At 37.0% G+C, this 16,089-nt stretch overlaps 1 protein-coding gene across 1 annotated transcript; it reads right to left on the reverse strand.

The window, feature by feature from the left end:
* Positions 1-1,010: 1,010 nt before the first annotated feature.
* Positions 1,011-7,633, reverse strand: LOC110470056 (collagenase 3). The gene is made up of 10 exons (XM_021529406.3): positions 7,330-7,633; positions 6,988-7,229; positions 5,900-6,048; positions 5,689-5,814; positions 4,633-4,794; positions 3,935-4,052; positions 3,185-3,318; positions 2,681-2,840; positions 1,870-1,973; positions 1,011-1,303 (listed from the first exon to the last, which is right to left on the reverse strand). The coding sequence occupies exons 1-10, from the start codon at positions 7,624-7,626 to the stop codon at positions 1,203-1,205; spliced, it is 1,593 nt and encodes a 530-aa protein (XP_021385081.2). The 5' UTR covers positions 7,627-7,633; the 3' UTR covers positions 1,011-1,202.
* Between the last annotated feature and the right edge of the window lie 8,456 nt (positions 7,634-16,089).

The following is a 16,089-nucleotide window of genomic DNA, read 5'->3' on the forward strand; positions in this document are numbered from 1 at the left end:
GCAAAAAGTAAATTTTATTTTTAAACAGAGGTGAAAATCTTAATGAATAAAATGCATAGGTTAGGGATCTTGATTTATTTTGCCCAATAGCTCTGTATTGCTTCTGTGACAGGTAGCATAAAAAAAAATTAAGTAATTTTACAATGTCAATTTATTTCTCCAGTTTATTTAATATTATTTTTAAAAAATCAAAATAATCACAGTCTCACATAATTTGCATTGATTAAAAAAAAACCAGAACAGAACAAAACAAAATATTACAATATACTGAAAAAAACTAATATAGATATTAAAAGAGTGGCCAACATGAAAAAATATATTATTTTCAATATTCTGCTTTGGATGTTCAGGTTCTCTTCTGGCACAGGTATAACCTCTGTAAATGTCACTTCAGTTAACACCAGCTGAAAATATCTGAACTTTGATACCAGGTGTAGCATCATGCACAGTTTGAATATGCATGATTCTCTTGTAGCTGCTTCCTTCTGGTTTTCCCAGTATCATACAGGTTTACAATTTCTCATTTCTCCAGGGAGTACTTTTCCCTTTTTCTGCTTTCCTGTCTGCTTTGGAATGACATCTCACTGTTTCTGTACCTTCTCCTTGTTCTGAAGATGGCATAGGCATCTGCTTCCTGGGGGATATTCCCATTCAGTATAGTCAAATACTTTTGAATTCCCAAATGTCATCATTGCTGCCTGGTGTTACTTGCTCAGGGAGTCACCATACATTCCTCACTCATTCATTACACATCTGAATTCCCAGTATGTTAAAAGGAATTTCAAAAAGGGAAGAAGAATTAGTTTAAAAGCATAAAGCTCCTGGGTTTACCAGGTCTATTTCTTGGGATATGCTGAGAGATCCTTGAAAGGTGCTAGATGTGCTCAGAATACTGGGAATTAGTAGTGTTCATGAAAGTGTGTGATGTATCCAGCATCACTTCAATACTAGACAAATTTTAAATGGTGTAATGCACCTTGAAATGCTAACAATTTATTTTCTCCTTTCCTATTAAGTTAAATCAATTCCAGACTGACATGCAGCTGTATAAGTCCATATGTACAGTGTACATTTGGTTGTAGGTAGACTAGTACTTGTTCATAGAACCTTGCTGTCCTTTGGTACACCTAAATGCCCACTTTACTAATATTCCCATACACTACAAGCTGCTCTGCAGCCTATGACATGGCACTCAGCTGTAATTAGCACCAAAACAAGGAGTTAGTATGCAGAACACGGACAATTCTTTGACTCCAGATGCTGTATTCGAACTGCAGTGGTCCATTGAAGAAGTAGAGGTAACCTATGGAAAAAGAAAGTTTAAAAGAATTAGAAATATTCTAATTCTAGAATTAGAATTAAGAAATTGTGGTGTCATATCAAAATTATTATTAAAATAGTAATTATGTTGCTTACATTTTTAATAATTCAAGTGCAATATTTTCATATTTAGAATGCTGAGCTAAATTTTTTAAAGATCCTCATTCCATTTAGAATGAAATGGATCAGAGTTTTAAAAGTACTGATATTCTTTAATCTTGTGTCAAATTCTAATTGCACTTGATCAGGAAGATACAGGGTTGGCATTTTAAGACACTGACTCAGAAACACTCCTGAAAAGCTGGATAGGAATGGGCTCCAGGTATTACATTACAATACTTCTACTATAAGCATGTCACTTTAGGTTCCCTAAACAAGGAGCTCTTTTTTTGGCCAGAGCATAATTTAGATCAGAAAACTGACTCAGTCAAAAACAGAAGTTTTGATGTGAAGAAATTTAAATTATATATGCATCATTTTCTACAAGACATTAATCTCAAGTTTCAAGGGCAATTAATTGTAATAAAGCTTCATTATCAGATTACATACCATTTCTTTCATAGACTGCATCCACTTTATCACCAATTCCTGCAAATTCTTCCTCTATGAGCCTGGGGTAGCCTGTGTCCATAACCTCTGCCTCTTCATCATAACTATATTGAAAACAAAATAAAAAAAATCAGGAGATTGGAACAGCCTGGGAGTTTGGCCTGTGCCCTTTATATGTGTTGAAGTTACCCGCACCCAAAGCAAGCCATCAGTCTTTGGGTGCTTTCTGTCTAGTGCAATGGTAAAACACAGGGTGATAGATGGCACACCTGCACCAGAAGTGGAATGAACACAAAGCAAATAGAGCTAAGTTTTCAGAATTGATCTATAAAGTATGTGTTATATGGAGATAACTGTACCTGGATGTATTGGTACTATGAACCTATCCTGAGGCTGCTTGACCCAGCGATAGTGGGAAGGGGTGGTAATGTCTTAATTATGCGTGAGCCCCACTCATGGACAGTAAAAAAGAGACACCTTAGGGTGGGACTGATACCATTGCATGTCACACAAGCAACTCAAGGAGGCAAGATGGGAAATTTGTCTAGCAGGCATGACCACATTAGAAATTCTCCCATATTAGAGCACTTTGTTCTCATTTCCTTACACTCATTCAGCTTTTAAAATCTGTGCCCATATTTTTGTAAAAGCCTTGCATACACCTTTACAACATGTTGTAGAGAGCTGTAGCACCAATGAAAATCACAGAATGGATTGGCCAAATGCCTGGTTTGAACCAAACTCCTGATCTTTTCATACAGCTGGACAGGTTATGACTAGGGACACCAAAACTGACCTGTCTCCAGCTTACCTCCAGTACTTATTTCCAGTAAAAAAGAGAGTCTTGCCAGTATCTTTAACATGGACAGCTGCATCTATTCTTCTCATTTCTTTTGGGAATCCCATTTCATATATCTTTTTAGGGAAGTCTTCAACTATGTCGTAACCATTCAAAGCCCAGACTTTCTTTCCTGAAAATATGAACAAAGTATGAGTGAGTCTTTTGCAAGGACTCAGCTGTGAGAAAAGAATAAAATGAGGAAACCGTGACCCCTATTTTCATAGAAACAAACAGATTGTTAGGTCACATACTCAGTAGGTATTAGATTATTTATACTATGATTCTGGGCATCCTAATTAAATTGTACGTCTCCTAACTCACTGAAAATTTTATAGATGTGCATGAGGTGAAACCGTTTGTTTTTCGAGCAAGGAAGGTAGGATGTTTTATTCTTCAATTGATTACCTCTATACCACCTGTTGAGCTTGAGTTAATATGTGTATTTTTCTGCCAACAACAAAATTGAAAACTCACCTTTAAACATGAACACAAGATCTTTGATGGGATTTTCATAAGCTGCATCTATTTTATTTGGAAGCTCTGGCCAAAAGGACTTAAGTAACACTAGTTCTGCCTCTACCATCTGAGGGTGCAGTCGCCAGAAAAACCTAGTTCAGAAAAGGAAGATATATTTTATGTTTCTTGTCATACTGTAGAATAGCAATATCTTTGTTAAGACAAGTATCTTTACAATAGTTAAAATAAATTACTGGTGAATTAATGATTTTCATATCACAGAATATTGAATAGACTGAGCCCCTCTTAGACCTTTCCTTTCCTTTCCTCACAGCCATCAGTTGCAGACCATTTCTGTCACTCACACAGTGATCATCTCAAACAATAACAAATTTTAAGCTTCTTTCTTTTAGAATAAGAGAAACACTGCTGTCCCATGTGAAGCTCCTGAATGCAGTACAACTTCACCCAAATAAAATTAGCAGATTTATGCATGTTGAAGAAAATCCCATGAATTTAAAAATGTGAACAAAAGTGTCAGTCTTCAGCCATATTATCTTCATATTGCTGGGAAGTCAAGTCTGTAGCTGCATTATAAATCCCACATAAAAAGATATATGATGCAATTTCTTAACAGATATCTATATTGATTGGTGCTCTTTTAAATGCATACTTACCAAAATCTTTAGTAACAAAACCTGAAAGGGTGTTTTTGGTTGCTCAAACTTTATCCAGTACCCACCATCCTTGATGTGAAAGTGTCTTTACCTGTCCTTGAAGACCAGCATTTCTCCACGAAGTTCTGTTATTGCATCAAGTGATAATTCTACATCACATTTCTCTGGTGTTTTGGGATGTTTTGGGTTGGGATCTTTGTCTCCAGCACCTGGAATGATATTGCATGACAATGTTAATTTGCTGTCTATTGATCATGGTATTGAACAGAAAATGGAAGATCTCCCAAGATCATAATGAATACAAACATAACAGGTAAAAAAAATTTACAGAAAAATGTATTGTCTCTTTCCTCTAGCCAAATTAATTTATGAACTTTGCAGTTCAAGTGTGCAGCAAAGGTGTTAAATAAACTTGCTTTCTTTATCCCAAGTTTTGAAGGTCCTCAAAAATCTTATGCTTTTCATAATGAAACATGGATAGTTCTGTTTCTACCTTTAGACTCTGTTTTACCTTCTCTTTTCAGGCAGGTCAAAAAGTAGAAGGACTCTGGTCCCCATCACCTACCACTAAAGGAAAGAGGTCAGTGAAGACCAGCTGTTCTCTGCAGTATTAGTTATTTTTTCTCCCCTCTCAACTACTAAATCTAAGCATCTCCTGTTCCAGTGAATCCTTCTTAACTGATCATGACTGTTGTTACTGAACACATACAGCTCACAGTAACAGTGCAGTGCATCTGCAGCAGGCTATAATGATAGAGGAGATAAATACTATATATTATACAGATTTACCATAGAGTTCTTGGATCCCTTGCACATCATCATCAGGAAGCACAAAACCAGATTTTCCAGTGTATGTGTAGATTGGGAACATCAAAGCTCCAGGGTCTCTAGAGTGTTCAAGTCCCAGTGAATGACCAAATTCATGGGCAGCAACAAGAAACAAGTTATAGCCTATAACAAACCACAGCAAAAGTAAAATGTGTATCTCCTTGCATCACCATACTTGACACTGTGCTTTAACATATGAGACAATGAATGACACAACTGAATATAAGGAAAAATTCTGCATAATTCATGAAGTCATAGTAAAGTTTGGGACCTTAAAGACCACCTAGTTCCAACCCCCTGCCTTGAGCAGGGACACCTTCTACTAGATATAATTGCTTGTGATTTTTGAACTATGATAGATATTAATAAGGGCCTAAGAGATCTAGTGTCTCATAGCTGGTGTTCAGCCTAACTCTTTCATGACAGTGTTACTATGTAAGGAGATTTACATTTCTTGAAATTTCTTAGCAACACTGGAAAGATCTAAGGTGAAGTCTTGGTCTTACTCAAATCAAGAACATTTTGTTGGGAATTCATCTGAGGAAGAGAGTCCATTATTGCAGAAATTAGCATTAATGCCAGGAGGGTGACCTAATCCAGCGCTGAAAAAAATAGTGTTTTGTTCTTTTAAATTCTGTCCGGAATAGGCAAGGTGATGAATTTTCAAATTAAATGCAAGCAGTGTCCAGCTGAGGTATGTCTGCTATAGCCTTCAGTAAGACAGTGCCCATCAGTCTGTGATCAGAACTAGCTGCCTTTAGTGAGATGCCAAAATGACAAAATCTTGATTGTGTAATTTTTTTGTAATCACTTCACTTAGGAATGTTATATCTTAAAATTTATGCTAAGCACGTGTTAAACTCCCATTTATGACTGGAGGTTAAACTCAGCATTCTATGTGTGAACAGTGAACATAATGATGAACAAACAGTCAACGGCAAAACAGTCTACAGATATCAAACAGGGATAAATTTTCCATCTATCATAATTTCAAATAATCTCAGGAACTTCTATTACCTTTAGAATCATCTGACCAAACTTCATCATCATCAAAATGAGCATCTCCTCCATAGTCTGGGCCCGGGGGAAAAGCATGTGCCAGTAATCCAGAGGGTCCATCAAAAGGGTAGAAGTCACCATGTTCTATAAAGCAAAATTCAAAACATCCATTTTATGTATATAGGAATATAGTTTACTTCTAAAATAAAACCAACTGGTTCTGTGTTACCTTTAGTGCCAAAGGAGATCATGATATCAGCTATGCCACTTCGTATTCTGGTGAAGTTCAGTGGAGTCACATCAGACCAAACTTTAAACGCTTTTTTGAAAGCTCTGTCTACTTCATTATGTCTCAGATCTGAAGTGTAATTCATAATTCTGTCAAACAGATTAACATCTCCAGTTAAATTGTGTGAATTAAAGAAATATGCACTGCACTTTTATCTGACTGTACACCTCATGAAAAGTTTTTGCTTTTCTTATATGATCTTATCACATAACAAGGAGCTTAGCAGCTGCATAGTATTAAAAAAATTAAACATTTCTATCATCATTAAAATAATGCAGATATCTGAAATGATCCAACAGCTTTCTGTAATTGGTTTTCTATGCACCAGAGGATTTAGAAAGTGACAGATATATTCAATAGTAAGTAAAATCATACCAGTAACTTCAAAAATTTTATGTCATATAAAATATATCATGATCCTTACTTCCTGGAGGAGCAAAACATTATCCAAAGTGATTTTTCATAGGCTGTAATTGTCCATATTAAAGAAACTTTTATCAGTAGCTATAGAATGAAGAGATTTTATCATACTTGGAATCTGCTAGATAAACTCAGTCTGTAGCTATTGAAAGCTCTAGATATATGACCTTGCAGAATTAAAGCAGAAGGCTGTACCTTCTGAACTGTCAGACCTTCACCTCCTAAGGTCAACTTTTCTGAGGTGATGGTACAGGGATTTCTCTGACCGAAGATCTGGGACCCTACCCCTCTTTCATTTGGCACCATGGATGTGTCCTGAGTGTCTGTATGGAGGCCAAATGCGGAGTTGCTAGTTTAAAGCCCACCAGATTTCCTTTTCCATGACAAAGTGCAATGGAAAAAATTAATGTGTACTTCCTTGGGCTGCAACGTAAGCTGGGAGCACCTTTCCAAAAGTGGGTCTGTAAGCGTTTTAAACTGCAACATTAATTTAGTCAAACTCAAATGCACCCTTCTCACATCAACCTCATGTACTGAGCAACCCATTGGACAACGTACCTGGAAAGAAGGTAATAACAGTAATGATACTCAAAATACCAGGCATTTACCTGTATGTCAAATTCTTTTTTGACCATTTGAGTTTTCTAGGGAAAAAGTTATATTCCCCCACATCTGGGACGCCACATCTTGGTTTCTGCATCAGCTCATATGTTTCTTCATCTAATTTTCCTGTCACCTCCAAGCCAAAAAAAGCTTGCATTTCCCGAAGTTTGGCTGCGACTGTGTTCCCACTCTTCTTCATTATGCCAGCAGGATTCGGGCGGAGATCATAGTGTGTCCTGAGATAGCGCTAAAAAGGGGAAAAGGAGTATTAAGCCTGATTTCCAAACAGTTGTAACTGTGCAGCTTACTGTCACTGGAACATGCAAATTAATTATTTTATACCATACCTCTGCAAACTGAAGGTCCCTTTCTGTGAATTCATGGCTGTCTTCAAGGGGAATAGGGATTGTCAGGCAAAATGACAAACCCAACAAGAAAAAGAAAACAGTAGCAAGTCCTGATTGCATCATGATGGATTTCTGAAGTCTGAAGCCCTGATGTTTTAGAGAGCAGCTACCTTTACTTTTATAGTCCCAACCCAGTGAGTCACCACTTAGAGACAAGTTAGAACTTCCTTGTTGCTGGAAGTAAACATGCTTAGATGGCTGGTTTGTTTCTCCTCCCCAACACTGTGGTTTAGGCATCCGTTCTCCAGCTGAGAGCTCTGAAACTGTACCTTTGTATAAACATGAGGTCTCTGAATATTGACATAAACTGCGGGAAGAAATGGGCATAAGCAAACCACACTTGTTGATTATTTTGCAGTAACTTCCACTGGCAATAACTGGCAACAATGCTGCAATAACTTACTTTTCTTTGCTAGAAAAATTGGCTTTTTTACCATTTGATAAACAATAAAAATACATAACAAGGATCCTTATTTTAAAGTAAAATCTGCGTCTTTTCAGTAATTATACTACTTCAACAGCAATTTTTAGTAAAATAACACTATAGAATATACAATATGATTTTGCTTGTGTAAAGAACTATAACTCCATAGCATTAACAAAAATGTTAATTCAGAGATCCTTAAAGAGAATTTCTATCTATATTACAGGATACTTTACTGTCTGACATACTCAAAAACAGAAATGCTAAATATCAGGAAATAGATTAAGAACATTTAAAAGCATTTTTTTATTAACAAAGCAGGTCATGTAGAGTGACTAATTCATACAATTTATCTTCCAAAAGCCTGAATTTAATTTACTTTATGAGAAGATGATAACATAGATCAATGAGAGAGCTAATACTTTGAGAGAGGCAATCTACCAGCTACAGATAGAGAATGGATCTGTGTGTCAAAATAACTAAAAAATGTGATTTTGTTTTCTTATGAAGTGGATAACAGGAAAAATCTGCCATTATGACAGAAATGGTCATTACTATACCTCAACCATAAGGTATCACCACAATCTCATCTCCTGCTATAACTTGTATCATATCACCTGCTGACAAGCACAGGTCCAAGAGGAGATGTAGTTTCTGCTGAATTTGCCTTGCTCTTTCATGGATAATTTCTTTTGCCTGTATGGAAAACCTCAGGCAACTTTCTGGCAGACAGTGGGACAGGCACCCTGGAATACAGTACCCTGATGTGGATCTTCCTTTGTTGACAAAACAGGAAAACAACAAAAAATCAGTGAAGCTGAATGTGTAAAAGCTCTATTACTCAAACAATGATAGCTGTGTGTTTTATGATGACAAACAGCAAAAGCAAATAAAGCTGAGAAGAATTTGTTATGTAGGCTGTTTCTGCCTCTCTGCCCATCTCAGCCACTGCTAAATATGGTCACACCACTTAGGAACAGGCAACATCTGTTAAAGCAGTTTGTATATTGTCCTTTACACTGTCTGTCAGCAGCACTGAGGCTTTTGCTCAGCAATGGATATAAAGACTGTTGATTAGTTATTCCACCTCCCTGAGAAATGTTCTCCCCTGAAGTGCTTCAGGACAAGCACTGGATCCATACTGCCAGTGCACCCTTTGCTAGTGCAGACTGCCAGGTTACCTCTGTGTCCCATTTCTTTCCCTCCAACATTTCTGTATTGATAGTTGCTTTGAATAATGTTGGGACACCCAGTTAGCAGATAAGCAGTGTTTACTGTGTATTTTGCTTGTTTTGTGTGGAGCTTAAGAGCAGTGGTGTTGCCTTTTGCTTCTTGTGGCTGTAAGCAATGCTTTCCTGGAGACAATGAAGCTGGGAATGTTATTGCTGTACACAGCACTACCAGACATAGCTTAGAAATCTATGAGTGAAATGAATAGCTTAAAACTCTATGGGTAACATTCCACTAAATTCCAAATTCTCTGAAATTAGGTTCTTTATACATAAAAAAGCACAGTTTTATACTGCCATTTGTGTATCACTGCCCCTTACCAGATGTAGTTAAAAGGTTTTTATTCTGTGTCAAGTCCCTGCAGAACTACTCTTTCTCAGCTCAGACACTGGGGTCTTTGCTTCTGGAACAGGAGAGATTTCTTAACCAATTGTTACTGCAAAAATGTGATCAGTCCATTACACTTGAGGAGAAGATGATCCCAAGTTACTGCTCAGTGGTTTCAGGTTTACCTTAATAAACATAGGTCAGCTTACTGCCAGTTAAAGGTGACACCAAATATTCTGTGACAATATTTGAATTATATAAATATAGAACTAAAAAAAAATATTTAGCTTGGCTCAAGAGTAAAATTAAAGAACATTGTTAGCCTGCCCAACAATACTCCCAGGAGATGTGGAGACCTGTTCTTTAAAATGTTTAAGCTGCAGTCAACAAAGCAGTAATAATTATAATTGTCCTGCATTAAGAAAATGATATATTAGGCAAGGAAGAAAGATTTTCCACTTTCTGTGATTTTTTTTTTTTACAAATGCTCTGAAGTAATTTGAAGTTCACTATGAAATCTCTTTCAAAAACTTTGCTTTTGGTGCTTTTGGAGAGCTGTCCTGAGGGATTTCCAAAGAATACTATAAAAAATGGGCAAAGTAATTAAAGGAATAAACTAGAACAGGCAGTTTTTCTGAAAACAACTTCTCTTTGTGTAAGAAAAATTGAGTAAAGCTGGGTCTTTACTACTGTAGGAGAATTAAATGAAATGAACAAATGAAGAGCTAGTCCACTCTAGTGAACAGATTCTGCATGTGAGTAGAAAAACATACAAAGAGAAAAAAAAACTACCAGGGAGTCTGTAGCTATTTTGTCACAGGGAGTAAATCAAAAGGCTAAACCTGAACCTGTTTTTTGAAAGACTGTGTGCAATGAGCCATGTGAGGGTGTACTATGGCTGAATCATGTTTTCAGAACGTTCAGTTAAATCCTTTGAGAGTCCTGGCAGTGTAAAAATACAGAATCCTATATGTTTTCTTACACATTTTATTGTTATTTATACAACATCAGTGGCCAGAAGCCTAAACTGAGGCATGGATTTATGTCTTCTGTAGACAAAGCAAAGCAACAATGGTGAAAGGCCATGCAAGCAAGCAAATAAAAGGCTCAAAGAAAATTAGTTTTATTCCCCCTTTTTCTTAAACAGTGTCATAGATGCAGTCTATGATTATATTTTTAAGGGGAGATAAAGTCTTGACTGAGCTGGGAACTAAGTAGAGACCTCTGAAGGTCTTACCTGTATATATAGTATCTCTTTAAAACCTCAAACAAAGGGATTTTTTAAGCTGGCACTGACAAACAAGAATGTCAAAGCCACCCAGTGTTGGGCACTCTAAGGTGCAAAATCTATGGATCAGGTGATGCCACTGTCTGAAGCAGAAAATTAATTTAAAACTATGAAGAGAGGTGTAAATGAAGGTAAAAACAGTCAGCCGTGGTTCACAGACCTTATGCTGACCCCAGTGCAAACAAGCAAGTCTGGAAAGTTTTATTTTAAAAGCTCTGAAACCCACAAAACTGCTGACTAGTAAGATTTCAACAAGCACTGCAAAATTTCTGCAATTCTGTCATCTTGTGGGTGTGGGTAAAGTTAGCTGGACTGATGGTAATTTACACAGGCACTGCAGAGACTGGAATAATCATAATGGTCTTCACCCCCCAAGGAAAAATGGAAAATGGGGGATGGAAGATGTGTCAAGGAGAAATGAAGTGCCTTAAAGCAACATTTAGGTACTATTTATTTGAAAACAAGAATTGAGCCAACCATGTGATTTCAACCTACCTTTTGCTAACACAAATAATTGAAAGGTGCCCTGTTTTGATTTACAGTCTGTGTTTGGTGCCCAAAATAACAGTATATAGTGAATGTGGTGAATGATCACTGACCCTGAAACAGCAGACACTTCGCTTAAGAAAAATAAGCAAAAGTCAATGGTCCCATTTGTTAATGCTTCTTACCACAAGGCAGTTATATTTCAAGTGAAACATTTCCAGTGCCTGGGCCTGTGCCATCACATTTAGATGAGTTTCCTCTGGGAAAAAGGATGTTATTCTGAGGCCCATTGTACAGATGGGTAAATGGAGTCTCAGAGTAGTTCCAAACACATGGAAATACTCTGGTTCTGCTTCTCCAGGTAGGACTCCATCTCTGGAACCTGTGGTAAAAAGGGGAGGCCAAGACAACTGAGCTGGTATGACAGGGGATGTTACAGCAACCTGACTCCTTTTTATATTAAACAGCAGTATCCCTATGTCATTTGCTGGCAAAAATATGTATTTGGGGAGCTCAGAGATGTTCAATATGGTCCAGTGCCAGAAGCAAGAAACATAAACATTCCCAAGAGGCAGTGACTCTTGTTTGAATGAAACCCTGTAGACTCTGAGTGAGACCCTGTAGACTGTGGAGCAGAGATGAAGGGCACCAGAGATGAACTGCCTTTTTGTCTGCAGAACTAAATTTGGGCACCCTCCTGGGTGCTGTGTCTGAAGTCTCATTATAATCAATGAAGTCAAAGCACTCTCTAATCCCTAGACAGCAGTTCAGTTTATTACACTGAGGTAGGCACCTTGGGGTTATTTCAGCTGCCCACAGACAGATTTCTAACATTGTCTGAAGCTGGGCAATATCCATTCCTTCCAGGACAGAACTCCTGCTCACAGCTCATCTGACCTGGGAGAAACAGAGACTCCTGCCTTACACCCACAGCCAAACTGAAAGAGAGAAAAGCCTTCAAAGAGCTACATGAATCCAAATTTTCTGGGTCCAAACAAAGTGACTGCCCAGATCAAGTACAAAATATCTACTTACCTCTATTAAAGTGTAGGCAAACAATGAGTTCATGAGTTTGTGTCTAGCCAACATAACTTTACTGTTCAGGGGAAGGAGCTGGTCAACACTACAATAAAACTAAGGGAAAATGAAACCACAGGAAAATAGATTCAAGGTAAAAATTTTCTATTTTTTTTAATACATCCATCATCTTAAACCCCTTTTTAAATTCTAGTATTTAAGATTCCACACAGTCCCAAGAATATATTTAAATAGTATCTTAGTGGCACTGTGGATCTCTGACACCGTAAGTAGGTCTTAGTATGGTTTGATGTATTTTATTTCTTGTGTCTGCCCCAAAATTCATATGTTATGTCCTTAAAGTGTTTTTATTTCAGCTCTTCCATCATAGTAAAAATGTCTGTCAATGTCTTGTCAATTTACTGTTTAAGTACTTTGCTGTAGCAACTTTATCCTTAAAACTTAAGACCCTCACTATGAATGGATAGTAATTTTTCATAATTAATTGTAGCTGTTAAAAAAATCTGCATTAAGAAGAAAAATGCATTTGATAGTTTATCTATAAAGCAATCCAACATTTCTTTCTAAAATTTTGGAGACTCAAGAATTTGAATAAATTACCCAAAGGAAACAGAAATTTTGCATGTTAGATATCTAAGTGGAATTTGAACTTTAAATTTGTGGATTCTATACCTTCAGGAGGGACAAATGGCTCCTTCAGTAGTGTGAAATAAAAATTAATATAATGTCCTCTGAAACACTTAAGTTCAGAGTAGATTTGAAAATTTTGGCTAGGAGCCTAACAGAAACACACAAGTCTCTTTCCTGCCTCCACAAGCCTTTTTCTCTGATATATGTTAATACATTTACTATTGATAATGAAGACTCATAATTTCTGATTTGAATTTCTGTTGGTCACTTCTCAAGAGCACTGTATTTTCAACTCCTCTTGAGTAATAATAAGCCTCTTCACTAGACTAGACATGTCAAACCAGTGCTGGCTGTAGTACTTCACCCCATGGAGGCCTTGGTTTTTCTAGGTATTGTAAGAAGAAAGGCAACAGAGGAACAGGGCAGGTTTGGTGTGGATTTCGAGGGTAGAGAGAAAGTGTCTCTTCAGCACCAGTGAAAAATATGAGAGTTGTGTCCATTGTTCATAAGATACATTCATATATAATGCGGTATTACTTGACTCTTTCCAGAGGCATCAGTCACTAAAGGTACACCCTAATTGAACTGTATTCCTGATTCCTTGCATTTTTCTGAGCCAATGTCTATTGGAATTTCCATCTGGATGCTTACAAATTTCTTTTCAAGATCAGAGCCTATCATATATGCACTCAAATAACTTTGTGAATTGAATTCAGAATTATGTTAAATTAATTTAAAAAGTTGCATTGACATTATCTGAAGGAGAAAGCATCACAAATCTTTTGTACAGGTACTTGTCCTTCATGGAAATGCATGAAAATAAAGTTTACTATAATTTTTTTATTTGTAAGGAGTTTTATGTCTAAAACCATACATTTTAAAAACATTTAGGAAAGGAAGTTTAATGTTTAAAGCCATGGGTTTTGCTTGCCAACCACATTCATGATGTTTATACAGCTGGGCTTGTTACAAACAGTTTCTCAGCCCCATTGCAAAAGCTCTTGAGGGTAAGGGGGGCATAAACTAGAAGACTGATGCATACAGTTTTATAGAAAGTACAACAAGCAAGTGGTAAATTTAAAATTAAGGTTTGGATAAAGGTGAATTTAAGAAAACTGGTGCTACCTAGCAAAATGCATATTTTCAACTATAAGGTGATGTGGCACAGGAATAAATGTCAAAATTTTCCCATTAAAAAGAAATACAATAAAAAGTGGGTTCTACATTTAATCATAAATCTCACTTTCCCATTTGGATCAAATTCAGGGTAGGCCATCAAGGTGATGGGGCTGGAGCACTTGCACTGAGAGGAGAGGCTAAACAGCTGGACTCTGCCTGGAGCAGAGGCAGCTTCAGGAGGACCTAACAGCAGCTCCCAGTGCCTGTGGTGAAGTTTCCTCACTACAGGCAACCAAACATCAAAGTTAGATATTTTGAAAACATTTTAGTGAATATGCTTATGTGACACTTTAGGCATACTCAAGTTTCATACATTACAGATTTTTGAGTGAGAATTAGTAATAAACACAATAAACGGGCTCCATATGTTGGCTGTCATTTAAATCCTCAGAGACTTCTCATATTCAAATTTATCAGTCAATATCTTCATGATATCAGTGAATTTTCAGTAACTATGAAATACTGATCAAAAAGTGATCTAGAAAAATTAAGCAACCAATATAGTTCACAAATGCAAATTAATGTGATTCAGACTAAGTTCTCAAGATAATTATTTGCAATATTTTGAACATTTTATTTAGCCTACCTAAAGCCTCAACACTCTTTTGCACACTAACACTGCTCTATATGAATAATATGAACAGAGTATTTTCAGCCATTACTCCAGATTTCCTAATTTCTCTGCCATTCTGACATCCTACCCTTTTTACTCTCTGCTATATAAATGTCCTTCTTTATTCACTTTCAGAAGAAGACAACAGCTTCCATTCCTCTTTTTCACATGGTAGCTGTGGGATGGAATGACAACAAAAGAAAAGAATTTCTGCAGTGTTCCTGATAAGTCATGATAAATTAATTTTTCATCACACTATCTCAGTTCTTATGTCAACTGAAAAATTCCATTAATGTATCCCCTAGACCTGGCATTCAGCATTTTCTTTTCTGTTCTAGCAGATAGCAAGCTTTCACTTCTTCCTCCTAGCAGATAGATTATTTCTCTTCTTCCTCTTTCCTAATCGGGCAGTGTGCTCTGATTCACTGCAGTGATAAAACCAACTGCTAGTAATTCAAATTGGCTAGTGGGGGTTAAAGGATTTGGTTCAGAGAAGAAGACTTGAAAAAGCTGTGATGCTAGAAGTGCTTGTTCATATCTGTGCTAAAAAATTAAGTTCAATAGCTTTGATGATGCAGAAGATGCCTGGAGATCATGGTTTAGGTAGTGTTACCTGGACCAGCTGCCCAAAAAAAATGATCAGAGGGATGGAGCACCTCTCCTGCAAAGAATGGAATGCACTGACCAGTGCACCATCGAATCAATCTCTCTGCAGTTCGGAGAGCAGGGCATTGTGGGGGGCTATGTCAAAGGCTTTAAGGAGCCCAGACATGTGACACCTCTAGCCTTTCCCTTGTCCCTTGCTGCAGTCTCTCCACCGTAGAAGGCCACTGGACTAGTCAGGCAGGACTTGCCCTGTGTGAAGCTGTGCTGGCTGTCTTGAGCCACCTCCATATCTTCACCATGTTTTAGCTAGGAAGACCACACAAAATGCAAGCCATATCCATCTCATTTTTGTGAATTACTCTATGACGGTTCATATTTTCAGATTCATAAACAATAAAAAGCTCATTAAATTACATTGGGCTTAAATCAAAATATATTCTATGCCTGACTGTTTTAAAATGGTTGGAGCATGTTCAGCCTTCATTATCATGATATTGGCATGAGAGAGTCAGAGCAAGGTCTTGGGAGAATTTCCATCTATATGCTCCCGAACCTTCAGCATCTTCATTTGTTTATTCCACTTTTCTCTAGCCAGATGTGAAGTGGAATTTATTATATAAACAAATTAGGAGATATCTGTGCATAGTTGTGTCAGAATCCTTCAAGTTAGTAAAAAATCTGGTATCATATGTGGCTTGGTTTCCTTAGCATATAAAATGAAATTCCTGCCTGAAAGTGAACCATAACAAATGTTCACTGAACATTTCACAAAGCTTATGCATTAAGTTGAGCTGTTGCTTTATGTCCTTTCACTGCAAAATAATTTATAAAACTTGTTCAGAGCTGACATAGAAAACTCTGGCAATGAAAAATACTTCT

The sequence above is a fragment of the Lonchura striata genome, chromosome 2 (assembly GCF_046129695.1).
Source record: "Lonchura striata isolate bLonStr1 chromosome 2, bLonStr1.mat, whole genome shotgun sequence".
Lineage (NCBI taxonomy): Eukaryota > Metazoa > Chordata > Aves > Passeriformes > Estrildidae > Lonchura > Lonchura striata.

Bases quoted from the DNA above. Each gene is read 5' to 3' on its own strand.
- LOC110470056 (XM_021529406.3), bottom strand. From the start codon at position 7,626: ATGCCTAAACCACAGTGTTGGGGAGGAGAAACAAACCAGCCATCTAAG. The intron at 5,815-5,899 runs GTAACACAGAAC...TTTGCTTTATAG, and splicing joins GATCTCCTTTGGCACTAAAG to AACATGGTGACTTCTACCCT. The intron at 1,304-1,869 runs GTATGTAATCTG...CTTTTTCCATAG, and splicing joins TGCAGTCTATGAAAGAAATG to GTTACCTCTACTTCTTCAAT.